The sequence below is a fragment of the Podarcis pityusensis genome (genome assembly GCF_964106645.2).
Source record: "Podarcis pityusensis genome assembly, chromosome: 8".
NCBI classification, from domain to species: Eukaryota; Metazoa; Chordata; class Lepidosauria; order Squamata; family Lacertidae; genus Podarcis; species Podarcis pityusensis.
In genome coordinates, this window is record NC_138033.1 from 20,884,442 (window position 1) to 20,902,486 (window position 18,045).

Consider the following 18,045-nt stretch of genomic DNA (forward strand, 5'->3'; position numbering starts at 1 on the left):
ATGGAGAATCCTGGGAAACGTAGTTTGCAGAAGGTGCTGGCCTCACAGACTTGCCACTCCCAGCACCCTTAGCAAACTACACTTCCCATGATTCTCCATGGCTGCAACAGTTGTATAAGGTAAAGGTAAAGGTACCCCTGACCATTAGGTCCAGTCATGACCAACTCTGGGGTTGCGGCACTCATCTCGCTTTATTGGCTGAGGGGGCTGGCGTACAGCTACCCGGTCATGTGGCCAGCATGACTAAGCCGCTTCTGGCGAACCAGAGCAGCGCACGGAAATGCCGTTTACCTTCCCGCTGGAGCGGTAACTATTTATCTACTTGCACATTGACTTGCTTTCAAACTGCTAGGTTGGCAGGAGCAGGGACCGAGCAACGGGTGCTCACCCCGTTGCACGGATTTGAACCGCCGACCTTCTGATCGGCAAATCCTAGGCTCTGTGGTTTAACCCACAGCACCACCCGCGTCCCTGCAACAGTTGTATAAGAGGGTTTAAAATGTACAGCACAAATGTGTCCTGACTTAACTTTCACTTCCTGGGTGACTTACACAGATCAGAATGTAGTTATTCTTTGGGTTTCATATCTGCCTAAATTTTGCAATATAGTTCCCGGCTTAAAAACATATGAAAGGGCATTTAAATATTGAATGTTTTAGGAGAAAACACACTTAGAAATATGTTCTTTATGATAAATTACATATTTGAGAGTCACACCCTTTAAGACCTAAGTTCAATAGACTTCCTTTAAAGTCCTGTTGAATGCAAATTTTCACATTACGAAAAGTAAGAGATTAGTGCAGAAAGGGATGCTCTGAATGAAGACAGGCAAGATTGACATGAAGGGGAAATAGATTGATCTGGCCAGCTCTATCCTTTTCTCCCCCATTTTTAAACTTCTTCTTCGTGGGCAGGCTCATTCAGTACAAGCACAAGTGCCTTTCAGCCAAAAGTGGAAATTAGTTGAGTGTGCGAGTGAGTTGTAATTCTAAAATTACATGTCTTGTTGCATAAAGCGGCAAAGCCCAGACAGCTAAACACATTCCAGTGGACAGGGGGTGCAGCCAACATCAACAGACCAGAGAGGATTCCATTCTGAATACCAGTGGATTCCTGCCACAGAGTTGAGATCAGCTCTCACGGTGGAGCTCTGCAGGTGCCTGCGGACTAAGAACGTCCCCTGGACAGGCTCTTTGAAAAAAGGGAATGGGAGACCTCAGGCTGCCGCTTAGGGTTCACTCCAGCCACACAGCCCTTCAAAGTGCACAAGGCAGAATTGTGGTGGGGGCTCTGCTTTTTCTAAAGAAAGCAGATGCCCTCATGCTCCCCTGAGCGTGCTCCCCCCCCCCCCATTTTGCAAGCAGAGCAAATGCCCTGTTGGCTCGAAGCCTCGAATAATTGCTGAGGTGGTGACACACTGCGCCGCTTGCAATGTGTCACCATTAGCCAAGAGGGGTTGTGGGAAACGATGGGAAGGACCAAGTCCTTGAGAGCAAGACCCACAAAATCTCCGGATTTAGGTTTGATGAGGCCCTAAGCTACTGAAGGTAATGGGGCCCTTTATATGTCTAGCTGTCCTTTGTTAACAACAAACTGTCACTGTTTTTTTGTGCTGAATATATGGTAAATGGTGATTTATGGACCTAATAGGTATCTAGAGCCATTTGCACATAATGAATGCAGGCATCCTATATATAGAAATGAGCAAACCAGTGATATTTTAGGGAGCAGGCTAGCAGGCGAGGCCCATTACTTACATCACAGGAGCCTACACAACACAAAACACTGTTGCTGTATGTAGGCTTTATTTTATTTGTTTTTTATCTTATATTTTGGAAATATACATCCAGTTCTTTTTTCCTTTAAATTTTTTGGGGCCCCCAAGAGAGTGGGGCCTAAGCTATGGCTTGTTTAGCTTACACGTAAATCTGGCACTGTGTGTCGTGGTCCGCATCCTACAGCTCTCCACCGCATAGAGCGGCATTTGTGGGTTTTCAACGCATCACTAACATGCCTGGGACCAAAAAGAAATGAGGACCAAACCGAAGCTGAAATCCATCTGTTGTGGATGCTTTAGTTTAGATTCCTACATTGCCAGGGGGTCAGGCAAGATGGTCCTTGAGGTCCCTTCCAACTTTACAGTTTCTAAGATTCTGTGAAATGGGGATGTGGCCGCTTGGCCTGTGCGCCACCCCCAGCAGGTTTGCCGTTCAGTCTCAGAAAGAAGTCAGGCTAAGAGCAGCGAACACTTTTCGAGGGGCTCTCAAAGCTAATCAGTTATTCTGAGTAAGTTAGCAGGCTCCGCAACTCCTCCAGCAATCTGACACTGGAGCAGATGTCCGCTGGCTGACACCAGCATGAATGCATCTCCCTTGTGACTGACACGATACTGGACTCAATCCTCCCCCCCCTTTTTTTTTCTTTTGCACGTTCTTTCCTCCCCAGGGTAAAACTCTGGCAAAGCACCATCTATTCTGAATGTGGAACGTTTTCCTTTTTTCATGATGTAAAGCAGCAAAAGAGAGAGAGAGAAGGGGTAGAGGAAAGCCTGGATTTCAAAGAAGGAAAGCTGCACCGTGGCAAGCGAGCGAAAATCACAATGTCTGCTGTCTTAAGGCTGTATGTTCATAAAGGCACAGGACATACTCTGATGGGTCAGGCCAAAGGCCCAGTTCCAGTTCAGCATCTCACAGCCAGACAGATGCCCCAGTGAAATCCACAAGCAGAGCAGACAGTAGCCCTCCCTCCCCACCTCAATGTTTTAGGACGAGTCTAGACAATGCCTCCCGCTGTGGGTTAAACCACAGAGCCTAGGGCTTGCCATTCAGAAGGTCGGCGGTTCGAATCCCCACGACAGGGTGAGCTCCCGTTGCTTGGTCCCTGCTCCGGCCAACCTAGCAGTTTGAAAGCACGTCAAAGTGCAAGTAGATAAATAGGTACCGCTCCGGCGGGAAGGTAAACGGCGTTTCCGTGAGCTGCTCTGGTTTGCCAGAAGCGGCTTAGTCATGCTGGCCACATGACCCAGAAGCTGTACGCCGGCTCCCTCGGCCAATAAAGCGAGATGAGCACCGCAACCCCAGAGTTGGCCACGACTGGACCTAATGGTCAGGGGTCCCTTTACCTTTAGACAATGCCCCCAACATGGGGACTGGTGGTGGTTTCTTCAGTGGTGTAGCAAGGTCAGGTGGTGCCCGGTGCGAAAAATTTCTTGTCACACACCCCCACCATTGAAATCTAGTTGTCATTGTCATTGCCGGGAGTTGTTGAGCTTTTTTAGGGGAGGGTTGGCCAAAGTTGTTGAGCTCTTTTAGGGGGTGACTAAAATTGTTGAGCTTCTTCTGGGGTTCCAGGGTTTGAGTCCACATTTGAGGGAGCTTTTGCTTCTCTCCTTCCCACCCCCCTCTGCTTGTTTGCTCGCATGACTCCTTCCCGTCCTCTCCCTGACTGCCTGCCTCCTCCAGCAGCCTGGGAGCGCGGGGCTGTCAAAATGCTGCAGCTCCCCACCTGCCCCCGACAATGACACCCGGGGCACTCCACCCCCACCGCACCCACCTTGCTCCGCTTCTGGGTTTCTTTTGTGAACGTAAGAGCATAAGAACATTCAGCATAGTGACTTTTGAGCTCAGGTGTCATAAGGACGTAAAAAGACCCTGCCGAATCAGGCCAGTGGCCCACCTGCTCCAGCAACCTGTTATTACAATGGCCAACCAGAAACTCGCAAGCGGGGTTCAAATCCCAGAGCACTCTCCCCTCCTGTGGTCTCCAGCAACTAGTTTTCGGAAGCACGACTACCCCCAGATGTGGAAGAAGAGCCTTGCCACTGTGGCTATTAGCCATGGATAACTTTCTTCCCCATGAACACCAGCCACTGGGAAGCAGGGAATCAAATCCAGAATGGGACTGCTCATGGGCACAGCCAGGATTTATTGGGGGGGCAGGTTTCATATTTAGGGGGCAGAACCACAGTTAGTTAAGAATTTTTACTGATTTACTTGATTTGGGGTGATAGCTGCCTCCTGCCTCCCCTAGCTATGCCCATGGGACTGCTGCAATGCACAGGGAGATCTGGTTAACCCTTTCCCTCCTCCAGCAGTCCCAATGAGCCCCTCAGCTGCTTTTTGCATAAGAAAGCTCCAATAGCGTGTGATAAAAACAGTAGCTTCTGGCGAAGTGGCGAGGTTCTCTTTGCGGCTGAACGGCATTGAGGAAATGCCCTCCCCTCCCCATCTTGTGTGCCACAGTCCTAATCCTGTTACCACCACCGCAGCTGCTATTTAGCAGCGATGCAGAAACATCAACCAGCAACAATATCTATTTCGTATGATGCCATTTGGCCCAAAGTGATACCATCTACCTGGCAGGGCAACGAAAAGGGAGTGCCCCAGGCTGCTTTCTGTGGAATGCTGGAAGCAGACAGATTTTATAGTGCAAATGGCATCTAGCTGGTGGACTACATGGCCCCATAGCTAGGTTAGTTGGGTCACTAGTGGGAGGCCACACCCTCTGCCACTCTGTGCTCAGTTCAGCTGCACAGCACAGTCATCCGGATAATGACTCTCCGAAGCTTATTTGTGGTACTTAGTGCAGGATGCCTTGCTGAGCGCAGCCTCCCTCAAAAATCCAGCTCTCCTAAACTCCACACTCATCGACACTGCCCATTGTCGCAAGTGCCGGGGAGTAGGCGGGCAGATAACAGCCCCTTCAGAATGGAAAAAAAGTCTTTTCTGTGTTCAGATCCCTGCTCACTCCTGAAGCGCATTGGGTGACCTTGAGCCAGTCAGTCTCTCAGCCAAACCTACTTCGACGGGTTGTTCTGAGAACAACATGGAGAGGAAGAGGATGGTGTATGCTTTTTGGAGGAAAAGCGAAGTGTAAGAGCAATGAAATGAATAAATAAATGACAGCACTCCCAAGTATGAAACTTCACCCCACCTCCATTTTAAAGTTAGACTGGCATCATCTTTCTTAGTTTTCATTGGACCATTAAAACTTGATTTGCTCTCTATGACCTCTGAATGATTTTAAATGTAAATCAATTCTGTTCCATCTGTTTGTCTGTGCCCCCGCCCCCATCTGTTTGTCATAAAATTGTTTTTCTCATGCGGTTCTGTGTGTTTGTGCGCAATGAGTACTATAGTTTTACATCTCATAAAATATATTGGATATATATATATATGTATTAGATATTGCAATGGATAAAAGTTATTGGTGGGTTTTAATCCAATTTTGAGTAGTTCCACATTTTTTTGCTATACTGTTGTATGACTGATGATGGCCTTTGGCTAAGCAATAAAGATTTGGATTCAATGTTGTTTTTAGGTTAAAGGTTTTTAAATTGTTACGTCACCTTGGGGTCCTTTGGGGGCTGAAAGACTACTCGTAAATAATTTTATAACAGGAACATTTATGTGTAACTTGGTCCTCTTGCTTGACTTCTTAATTTTATACCAGATTTCATCCCCAGAAAGCAACATGAGGTAGTAATAAATGCTCTAGTGGATGCTAGACTGGTTTACGCTGATCAATGGAAATGTAAGACGATACCTTTGAAACAAGTACGGCTGGGAAAATCGTAGGATACTCTTTTGTTGGTTAAATGGATGGCATTCTGTAAATCTTCAGACGCACTCAAACGCACAGTGAAATATGGAATGCAGCACATGTGCACATATGTGTGTTTCTGTATATCTGCTCACCAGATCCAGCCAGGTCACAAATCAAATTGGGCCAACCTGGGATTCAGTCAGACCAGGTTGAAGCAGCCCCAGATCATCCCAGGTTGGATGAGTTCCACCTGGAGCAATCCAGGGCGGCCAAAAGAGGGGGCGGGGGCGGTCTAACAGGAAGGGTGAGGAGAAGGCAGCTTCTATGTGGCCCCATCTGCACTAGATATTTAAAGCAGAATCATGCCACTTTAACCAGTCATGGCTTTCCCCCAAAGAATCCTGGGAAGAGAAATCTGTTAAAAGTGCTGAGAGTTGTTAGAAGACCTCTATTCCCCTCACAGATCTAAAATTCCCAGAGTGGCTCAACAACCCATCTCTCTTCCCAGGGAATTGTAACTCTGTGACGAGAACAAGAGACTCCTAACAACTCTTGGCAACTTTAACTAACTTCAGTTTCCAGAATTCTTTGGGGAAAGCCATGACTGTTGAAAGTAGTAAGGTAAAGGTAAAGGGACCCCTGACCATTAGGTCCAGTCGTGGCCGACTCTGGGGTTGCGGCGCTCATCTCGCTTTATTGGCCGAGGGAGCCGGCATACAGCTTCTGGGTCATGTGGCCAGCATGACTAAGCCACTTCTAGCAAACCAGAGCAGCGCACGGAAACGCAGTTTACCTTCCCGCCGGAGCAGTACCTATTTATCTACTTGCACTTTGACATGCATTCGAACTGCTAGGTTGGCAGGAGCAGGGACCGAGCAACAGGAGCTCACCCCGTCGCGGGGATTTGAACCGCCGACCTTCTGATCGGCAAGTCCTAGGCTCTGTGGTTTAACCCACAGCGCCACCCGCGTCCCGTTGAAAGTAGTATCATAGTGATTTAAATAGTGCAAATGGATCCTATGTCTCCTGCTCTCCCTCGCCCCCGACTACGTGTTTAAATGGGGTTTTAAGTGCTGGGTGACCTTGGGCCAGTTACTGTCTTTCAGCCTAAGCTGCCTCACAGGGTTGTTTGTGAGAATAAAATGGGAGAGGGGGGAGAAGTATAGGTGCGACTTTGAGCTCCTTGGAGGAACAGTGGGATAAAAATGTGATGATACAAGAAATAGATGAATTAATTTGAATCCAGATCTAACTGGCATCAGGAATGTGATATGTAGACAGTAAGAAATGAATGAATCGGTATGAGCTTTACCTTCATCTGCTTCTTGCTCCACCAGCGAAGACACCAACACACCCATCTCCTGACATTTTTTGCTGTGGGCTTTTGACTTCATATGTTTAGTCAGATTCCCTGAAACAAAACAGAACATACACGTTTGTCAACATGGGCTTCCTTTCTGCACAGGAACCAGTGACATTCTCTGCATTATTTTGCCAGAACTGGAGGCAGGTGCCCACAAACCACTCATTACTCTCTCAGCGGGCAGAGCGCAAGGTTAGTCATTTGCTTCCTTGGGAAGATTAAGGCACAACCTTCACGATGGCTAGCTGTCATGCAACGCAGAAAAGCAGGCAGGCACTTTGCTTTGCAATGTAGGAAAGGAATGCTGGTGGCCTGGCCCATCTTTCTCTCCAGATTTGCCAGAGCATAGACAGCAATCACACACTGTCAAACAAAAGGCAAAGCCTCCTTGTGGAGATCAAGCAACAAAGCTGGCCATTCAGTAGCAGTTCAGTTGAGAACAGGAGGCCATAAGCAGAGCCCTGCTGGATCAGGCCCAAGGTCCATCTGGTCCAGAATTCTGTTTCCGCAGCGGCCAAAAGATGTCCCCACAAGCAGAACATGAGCGCAAAGGATGCTCCCTCAGTAACTGGTACCAGAGGTAATTATGTAGCCTTTATGACTAAGCACCATTGACAAGCTTATCCTCTATGAATTACCCTAATCCCTTTTTAAAGGTGACCATCATTACATTTCGTGGTAGCAAATTCCATAGTCAGCTACGTGCTATGTCAAGTAGTATATTTATTTGGGGGGGGGGGGGAGAGAAGAATTCAGACGGAAAATAAAGGCTCAAGAGTCAAGCAACAGAGCAGATATTAAGAAGGAAACAATCTCAGCTCAGATAGGCTACTCCACTTTTAATTTAAGACTCATGTTAGTATATACAAGCCTTATTTATGCCTGGCTTGTTCTTGCATCCTTGCACACTTTGCATCTTCTGTGCCTGCCCCCCTCCCAAGTTCTGACACAATGGCAAACCAGAGTTTGGTGGCATACCAGCTCAAGGTGCCAAGATGCCCTCAAGCAAGATACCCTCAAGTGTTGCCCCCACTCCAAAAAGCCCTCATCCTTCTCACTACCACTGCTGTTGGCTGAACGCCTGTCAGGAGAACGACTGGTGAAAAAGCAGAGGGCAGAGGTGCTGCTGCCCACCACTTCTCATCCACTCTGGGCCAGAGGGTGCATAAACAAACAGGTGACCACAACAAGTAGGAGGAATCAAGATGATTCCTCTGTACCTTGAGCTACGGCCCTTCCCCAGATCGATGAATCTGCATGGCAGTTCTATTCTTCCTTTGAGGCTGTAGCACTGCTGTGGGTACTTCCTGGTCATAATACAATTTGTGCACAGCTAATACGCAGCTGCTCTAATGCTTGGATTAGTCTCCAAAAGTGGGGAAGGCAGGCATCAGGATGTAAGGAGAGTCTTGGTGGATCAATATAAAAGTTGGTTCCACCTAGCCCAACCTTTTGTTGTTGTGGAAGACTGCAACCTCAGTCTTGGTATGCATGTGAAGATCAGCCCAGCAAGACACCACAATCCAAGGCTACCTTTGACAGCATGATTCAACCAAGGGAAACCTCATTTAATAATAATAATAATAATAAATAATAATAATAATAATAATAATAATAATAATAATAATAATTTATACCCCGCCCATCTGGCTGGGTTTCCCTGGCCACTCAGAGCAGCTTACAGCATATCTAAAAACATAATAAACCTCTCTTGCCCTGGTGAAGGCTTGTCAGCTGGAGGTTTGGTGGCTGGGAAAGAGTCATTCTTCTGAGAAATCTGAACCAGAGAAGAATTCATGGGCGTAATGCTTTCGTCTTCTTTGAGGCACACATTATGAACCCCAGAAGTCTGCATCTGATCTCCAACACAGCAAGCTTTTGAGTGCCTGTTACCAGTAATCTTTGCACTGAAAGCCTCCCTGGTTGCACTGATGGCTTCAAATCACCACAAGTGACCAGGAAAGGTGTCTATCCTCTGGTAAACAGGAGAATGGAATGTGGCAGCTTTTGACAAGGAAGAGAGAATGCAGGTGCATGAAAGGAGAGAAGTGAAGAGAGAGAGTTAAAGAACAAGGGAATGGTAGAACATTTCCTTTCTCTCCCTTACCCTTCTCCCTTCACACTCCCCCCTCCACTTCCAGGGACAGACCAGACTGAATATAAGAAGTCATGCATGTCCTCAGTGAAACTCCTCCAAGGTTTCGTTAGCTCCTGAGTATGTCTCAGTATCTAGCTTGGTTCTCCAAATGCACTGTAACAAGATGACATAGCCAAAGCTCTCCTGACTGTTGGCAAAATACCTGCAACCCGAAAAACTGGAACATTACAGTAAGCAAACAAAACCAGCCAACTGGTCCTTCTGAGACCTGTTTCAGCTCAGCACTAATAAGGATCCCACTTCTCTGGAGGGTGCTTGTAAAAACCCACCATCACAACTGCTTTACTAGGGAAGGAACCACAGCACAGTGATAGAATGCACACTCAGGGTTTAATATTGTTTTCCAATTCTGGTCCATTTGACTGAAATGATAAAGAGGTGGTGTTATGGACTTAGGAGGAGTGGACTCAGTTTTGTGGTTTCAGACAAATCCCTCTTTCAGAACTCATCTCTCCATCTTTAAATTGAAAATGTTAATGATCTGCAAGTTATTCTTGCTACTTGTTTTTTCAGATAATTGTTTTTCCCTAATAAATACAGATCACAAGGAAATTTGCATATGAAAAATGTGTTAAGGAGAAAAGATTCACAGGATTCATAGTCATAAAGAAATCATCATGTGAAATTTGGAGTTTGTCCAGTGCTGAATTGCAGTCAAAAATGGGAATAATTGCTCTCCATGAGCACACTGGATGAGCTCAGATGGTGGCTTTGACCACAACATAGAGCACTGACCTCAGCTTAGAAGTCACATTCACACCATCTGTTTAAAGCACTCTTACCATTGTAACAGCCAGGCTCCTGGGTCCTATACTTTGTTACAGGTCCTGAGGGCAATTTGGAGACCCCTCACCGAGCTATAACACCCTTGACAAATGATAGTTCCAAGGATTCTTTGGTGGAAGCCATGACTATTAACACAGTATAAGTATGCTTTAAATGTATGATGCAGATGTGATAATGTTCTTTTCAAAACAAAATAGTTTTCTCACAATGTCAAATTTCACATTCAAAAAAGGTTCCGGGTCAAAAAAAAGATTCAAAACCTGTTGCATCTCAACTCTTTCCATGCCCTCTTGGCCACCCATTCACAGCTGCTTCTTTAATAATTTTAAAAACTGAACCCCCGGCTCTGACTAAAATTTGTCGCAGTTCGAGTTCATAATGGACAGTATCATCATTCAAATGGATGCTTGTCATTGAGATCAATCATGCCCCGAAGAGTCCCGAATCCTGTTCCACTGGCTAACTTTAATTTCATCAGCACACAAACAAAAGCAGGAGGGACTAGAAGCATGCGGCAGCAACATAGTCAAGACATGCCACACAGACACACATAAAGGTCTCCATCATTGCTTGCTTGTCAATGAACATTATTAGCTGCTTAAGCTCTTTTGTCGAGACCTCTTTCATGGGACTTAAGCGGTTGCCTTGAGACAGCTAATATGCTTTTGCATCCTTAAACCTCAAAAGCAGCTTAGCGAGCACAGGGAGTGCTTTCTGTTCCTCTCAGAACCAAATGCAAAGGAAGGGAACCTGATAGACATCTTATTTGCAGAGCTGGAAAAGGTCGGTCATGGAGGAAAGTTGAGGGGAGACATAACCCAACTGCACATCAGTATGCTATCCGTAAGAAGCCAAGCTACACACATTGGACGATATCAAGGGAGCCCCTCCTTCTCCCCTTACTTCTCACCAATGACAACACATTATATTAACTGCTTCCTTAAGGTTGATATAGGAGTAGCGTAATGATGTCACCTACAAGTCATGGAACCCAACTGTAACCTTAGGCAAAGCATATTTAAATTCATTCTCCTGCAAAGCAGAATGTCACAGAAGGGAAGGAGACTTAGGTTTAACTGAAAATGGCCCTACCTGTTTTCAACTAACCTTTCATAAAGAAGAGGTGAGGAACCTGTGGCCCTCCAAATGTTGTTGGACGGCCCCTTCCACCACTGATGACCCTTGACCATGTTGACGGGCACTGAGGTCCAACAGAATCTGAAGGACACTAGGTTCTCCACCCTTGATGAAAGGTGGTTGAATCTGCCAATTTCAGTTTCTCTCTGTTTCTCATTTTTCCAATCTTAATTTCAGTTCCAATTTGAATCTTCAAAAATTAAAAGATCTCACGAAAAACCACTGGCATTCTAGTATACATTTTTTGTATGCACATTTGCCTTATATAATGTGTTTATTATATATGTTATTTTCGTGAAAATGTGCATTTTGTGCACACTGTCCCCTAGCGGGTGCATTTTAGAACTCCTTATTGTTGTCACAGAACTGCGTTGAAAAATTCAGAGAAGTGTGACTTTTGAAAGGAGAGCTGTGCTTCGGCTCACAGATTGTTTTGGGAAGTGAGAATCACAAAGCCAAATTTCTCTCCAGGCCTGCCATATGGGATTCCCATCATTCTTTCAAAATAAAATTGAAAATCTTAGTGTTTTTCAGTAGGGGGCATGGCTAGCCAGTCGCTTGGGTATTTGAGGAGCCTGTAAAAATTCCTTATAAATCTGTGATAATCAATATGGTATTAAGGATATCCTGATGTTTCTCACTGTTGCATGGTGGATTGTTCTTCATCCTGGTATGCAGAGGCAAATTCAGATTCCTGCCCAACAGCTGCCTGGTCATTTGAGTGTACAGCTGCCATCTCTTTTTTGTGCAATCTCATGGGCCCAGGCTACTTGAAAGGCCCCCATCTCCCTATATGAATCTGCCCAGGTGCTAAGATACTCAAGTGAGCATCTCCTCTTAGTCCCATCAACATCAGAAAGCACAGTTGGTGGTGACAAAAGAGAGCTGCTCCCTGATTGTAGAATTCCCTCCCAGCCTGGCATTCCCGGGGGGCTCTGGACTACATCTCCCATCAGCCCCTAGCCAGAACTGAATGGCTAGCTGGGGGTGATGGGAATTGTAGTCCAAAGCCTCTGGAGAGCACCAGGTTGAGGAATCCTGCTTTAACTTTTCTGAAAAGCAACTTCCTTCTTTTGCTATGTGATGATGGGACTTGGGGTGGCCTAAGAAGGGAGGCCAGGAAGGGTCTCGATGTTGCCCATTAACATTGACCACATGGGCAGCCAACTGAGTGGGCCCACAGGCAACCTGGCAAAACCTTCCCCATTATGGTGGTCTATGCTGCATTTCCATTCAAATTATAGGAATTATTTCTACATGTGCATCAAGGTCTATAAAATTAGTAGGTGCAACTTCTATGCAAATCTGAGCCCTAATTCTCCTCTTTCTTGGGGATGCATTTTGCTTTGCTTTGAGGCCACCTTAGATGGGGCATTACATTAAAATAAGTGATGCCTGAATGAAGCTGTTGGGCGTAGACAGTGACGGGAACAGGGTTGCTAATCCTACCTAGAGGGGACCAATTGAAATTAATAGACACGGCTAACATAGGCCCATTAATTTCAATGGGTCTACTCTTGAGTAAAACTTCATTGGATACAACCCACGATTTAGAACGGTCCTTAGAGCACACCTTCTTTCCACTTTTTTTTGAACCCAGCCAATTAAGAGCCAGCCCAAGCTTTGGGTGGGGGGCAGTTCCCAGTATAGCAGTGCACATTTTAACCTTTTACATACACAAAACTACCACCTGAAGAGTACAGAGCTGAGCTTTGGGGGGGGGGGGGACCAAAACAGCAAATTAAATAGAATTTCTATGAGATACTTTTTTTTTTTCCAAAAAAAGAAAGCAGGTAATTTGCTTTTGGAACTTTCAAACAAACATTTCTAAGGCAGAATGGTGGAATTTCTTTTTTAAAAATAAGCCCTTTTTGTAACAGAGATAGAAAAGGGGCAAGGGAGAGATAAAAAGGAAAAGACTTGTTTGCTACAGATAAAGGGCATGCACCAGCTACTGTTAAGCACTTAAACCCTATTTATTTCAGGGGCAGAGAATTAAGTATGTGTTTTAACATTATGATTGCAATCCGGGAAGCTTAGAAGTGCTTCGCGGCGGTTAGAGTGCGCCAAAATAATCTTGCAGCTCAGAATAAGCTTTTTACCAGCTTTTGTAACACAGGCCCATTATATTTAATCTTCGCAATCCGCTAAAGATGAATCATATTTTAAATGGCTCCAATTTACCTGAGGGCCTCTCCCCAGCGTGACACACAAATGCATCTAACAGAACTCCAGTAGCTGTTTAAAAGGCACTTTAGGAAGGGGCACTTGTGGGGTGGCTGGGTAGGGGGAAACAGCATTTCTCCCCACTACTTCTCTCCAAACTGCCTCCTCTAGAAGCTACTTTTCCCTTTAAAAAGAAGAAAAGCCCACTGGGGATTGGTTATAAATCTTTGCATTTAATTAGGCTTGGAATCTCTATAGCAGAGGCAGGGAAAGCGATCCGACCAGCGGTCCAGATTTTTATTTCTCCCATGAAGCAGGATTGACAGGTGGGAGGGGCCAGCCTCCTACCAATCACCTGATGTCGCAATGATGTAAAGGGACCATTTTTAGCTGCATGGTTTGAAACCCAGCCGTGGGGTTTGCAAAGCACCACACACAGGGTTTTGTGCAGGTTTGTTTCTGCAAGTGCTGCCAATCAGTTGATTGGCGGTGACTGCAATGTCCATTTGGCCCAGCCGTGTTTCTCCTTGACCCACACCTGGTGCCACATATGATATCAAGTGTAGAGGCAGCGGTGTGTGGCTTGGCCTCACAGACCAGGTTAGGTCTGCAAGCTGCAAGTTCTCTGCCCCTGGTTTATAGCATCGTGCTGTGCTGGAAAGATAGAGGAGAACTGACCTGAAAACCATTCTCCATATCTTGCAGTGTTGGTGCAAATGAATGACAGACCCCTTTCATGCAAATTCAACCCCACAGAATGTGGAAATTCAGACACATGCAATTTCCTAGCTGACAATACAGCGGACACACCACATCTCCAAATCTAAGAAACGGGAGGGTTGCACCTCCGACTTTTTTTACTGGCTACTACAAATCTGCAAGCAAAACTTTGAAGCTGAAACCAGTTTCAAATCCTATTCACAGGTGGCGGCTCTCAAAGCAAGCTGTCAAGCAGGTCGCTATAATAAGATTCAGCGATCCTATCCTACTGATACTCATTAAACTATAATTCTCTGGTTCTTTAGGAAAAGCTAGGGCAATCAAAAAACTATGGTGCCTGTTTAAATTTGCAGTGGAACTAAATTCCCAGGCACCTCTGATGTTTACACCTCCCTCCTTCTCCACAAAAGAAATCACTACCAAAATGGCAAATTTTCTCCATCAACATGCATTTCTAGGAATTGGATGGTTAAATCTCCTTACCAACTAGACTAGCACTCAGCAACCCATTCTAAGTATGGCTGTGAATGTGCAACAACGCACACACAACAGCCTAGTCCTTGACTGTGCTACTAATTCCTAACAGTCTTTAGCTGGCATGTAAATTGCAAGTCGTATTTGTCTGATTGTAACTTAGTGGCTGATCCGTGATGGTAATAATAAAGATTGACTGAATCGGTAGCATACGTGTGCCCTGAGATAGAAGACAGCACAATAAGCTCTTTGTTAACTGTGTTGAATCACAGTGCAAATCAAAGCATGTAGAGAGGACCCAAATTTGACCCCAAACTCAGTCTTTTTGATTTCCCATTTTTATACAAGACAGTCAGCGAGAGGCAATGAGGCATCAGCTGATCCACATTACATTACTATTCAGATTGTTAAAATGGGTTGAGCTTGACAACGCAGGTAACATGAGTAGATCTTATTAACTGCAGCTCTGGGCTTCAAGAAAAAAGTGCCTGTGAAAGTGTTGATTTATTTTCCTGACGTTAGTTTTCCAAGCACTATTTCTATCACAGCATTGGCCTGCAAAGGTCATTCATTCAATGGCTTAGACTGAGTGTAGGAGCTGTGACTCTGATCCAAAACTCTGTGTCCTTTGATGTGTGCATAAAGATAAATTACCAATAAGAATAACCCCATTCATTTCAAGAGAGGGATTCCATCGACACATGCGTTTGTTTACATTCACAAATTAGAACCCACCATTACAGATGCCAGCAAAGCTTTCAATTTCTGGGTTCATCTTAGAGCTTGAGGGGCTCATAATTGAAGCTTCAAAGGATTTACAAGCCACCGAGTTATTCTCTGGCTCAGATTAAAATCCAAGCCAGGGACTAAATATTGGTTTCCCACCCCACCTGCCTACACTGCGAACCCTTAATCCATTTCCCCATTTGAAGTCTTATTAGGCAGCACCTTCTGTGCAGTGGAGCATGAGAAGAGAGGAAAGGGGTGGTCTGCCCTTTCTCCCTCCTTCTCTCTAGTGTCATGGAACATAGCTAGGACATCTAGAGGTAGAAGGGAAGGGGAAAGCCTTCCTCCTTCCTTCTTCTTGTACAGAACCAGTGTGCCTCCTGTCAGCCAACAAGTATTTAAGGGAAAAGGTGTTGGGAATTAAGGAGGCTGATGAGAAGAGTATTTGAGGAACCAAGGAGAGATGGCAGGAGGGGGTGGGGAGCCAATTCCAACCATGCAATTGGTTTGGATCATAAGCTGCATTATTTCCGATTTTTCTGTTTCTCTCTTTGTTAATAATTACTTTGCACATTTCCAAGCTGACAGGAGCAGGGGCAAGTTTGCACATCTGTACCCTGTGTTGAAGTGAACGGTGGCAAACTCAGTGCTTGTGGGATGTGAGACATAAGTAGCAGTCAAGTACAATATTCCTTGTTTTCCTAGAGTGGACATGCGGGGGAATGTTTGGTCCAGCCAGTCAAGAACTTCCTGTTTCCTCCTGGCTGGGACATACTTCCTTTGCATGTGACTAGAGGGGGGCATGACCTTACCTGTCCAGGTAAAAAAAGGACAAGGCACACAGCACTCTCCCTCTCTTTGACTTCCTCTGTCGTTGGAGCAGCTTTCTAGCTAGAGATGCTCTGTTGGCTCTCAGCCAACAGACAACACTGGGATTATCCCCATATGGGATAGCTCCACATGTATATACTTTGTAACTAAGTCTGCCTTAAGGGATCCAACTGTGAACTGAATGTGAGTAAACTTCGTTTCTATACTTTATACAAGATTGTGGCGTGTTTATTCTTGTAAGAGGGATATAAGGGAACTTACCAGGAACCTAATAGTGAGAGGCTTACACAAGCCTGAAACCAGCTATCTGCTGTGTGTTTAAAAGGGGAATGTGAAACTCTGCTAAGTAAAGGAACTTGCTAGTGCAAGTTAGCAAGGATATTAATAAACAATATAGCCTCTCCTCCCACCCTGGACATTCCCACAGTGCCCACACCAGAATTCAAGTACCTGAAAGCAAACTAGATCAGGGCACATGGATGCCTTTCTGTTTTCTCGCACAAGGAAGATGTTGGACAAGGGTGCATATATTTCTGATTTACCCAACAGTTGATGGTGGGGAATATGATGATGGTGCAGCTACCTTGAAATTGTCAGGACTTCCTTCTGCCTAGGCTAGCAGTCTGTTTGTTGACTGGCAATACCTCTCCCAAGGTCTCAGGCAGAAGCTTCTCCCAGTTCTGCTATCTTTCGACAAAGAGTAGATGGAAATCAAAAACTTGGAACCATCTGCACATAAAGTGCACACACTACCACTGGGAACATGGTAAAAAAGGAACCTGCCTTATACTGAGTTAGATTGTTGGCCATCAACATTCTCTGCATTGACTGGAAGTGGATCTCTGGGGTTTCAGAGAAGAAATCTCTCATGGCCATACCTGGAGATGCAGGGGATTGAACCTGGAAGCTTCTGGAAGCAAAGCAATACTCTATCACTGAGCCATGGCCCTTCCTTGCTGAGGTATGACTCCTCATAGCTAGACGTGAGGGTTGAGGATAGAACCAGTGGAGAAGATCCACAGATAAAAATGCACACTCAAATTTCCACAACAGCTTCATCCACCCCCATTTGGATTCCATCCAAATGAAGCTTCTATTTCTTTTTTATTGGAGTCTGTAGCTTTCCCTGATATCCTGGGCAAGGCCTTCTAAGTGTGATGGAGGACATCAATGCCAGCTGGCACCCAGAGGCCTCTGCCAAAGCCCAACACAAGAGTTACCTGCCAGAACCTGTAACTGATTCCTGCCAGCTCCTCCACTCTCCCAATGCTGAGAACCACCTAGTGGATGACTCCACTGAATGACTAAGCCGCTACATGGTCATTGCAGCTGGAACAATTCGCAGGAAACTTGTCCTGCTTATGTCCCACTGAAAGGAGAACTTTATGTCCCTGAGCATGATGGGGCTTGCACAGACGTCCCTTGGCTTACAAAGACCACTATGAGCACAATAGCTGGTGCTATGCTCAGTAAATAATAGTGGGTTGTATGTAATATTAGTCCTAATCAAAGTAGATCCATTGAAATTAATGAACACGGAGAGGCCACATTCACACCATACATTTAAAGCACTATGATACACAGTCATGGCTTCCCCCTAAGAATTCTGGGAGCTATAGTTTGTTGAAGATGCTGAGAGTTGTTAGGAGACCCCTTTTCCCCTCACAGAGCTTCAGGTCCCAGAGTGGTTTAACAGTCAATCCCTCTTTCCCAGGGAACTCTGACAATTGAGATTTGCCTTCTAACAAATCTCAGTACTCATAACAAACTACAGCTCCCAGAATTCTTAGGGGGAAGCCATGACTGTTTAAAGTGGCCTGACACTATTTCTAAATGTATGGTATGAAAGCAGCCTGAGTTAGGTCCATGGATTTTAGCAGGTCTACTCTTCACAAAACTTAAGTTGGCTACCACCCGATAATTCTGACTTTTCCTTTTAAATCCCAGTTGTGTGGGTTGGCCCGATTTCCTACCCTCTGGAGTTGTGACCCTCAGGGTTACAGCCCAGACATGCTGATCTCTGCCAGAAAGATTAGGAGGAACCTCCCTAGCTCAAAAGGAAATGAAAAGTGAGATTGTAACGAAACACTGTGGAGCTGGAAGCTTTAAAATGGGGTGTGTGGGAAGAGACCCAACATTC

General features: G+C 45.5%; 1 protein-coding gene across 9 annotated transcripts in view; it reads right to left on the reverse strand.

Annotated features, from left to right (window-relative positions):
- Window positions 1-18,045, reverse strand: part of HIVEP3 (HIVEP zinc finger 3) — a 238,290-nt gene that overhangs the window by 4,865 nt on the left and 215,380 nt on the right. For all 9 annotated transcript variants that reach the window (XM_081015378.1, XM_081015382.1, XM_081015385.1 and 6 more), the window contains one exon: window positions 6,857-6,955. In XM_081015378.1, coding sequence (XP_080871504.1) covers window positions 6,857-6,955 — 99 coding nt within the window. The remainder of the gene's footprint in view (window positions 1-6,856; window positions 6,956-18,045) is intronic.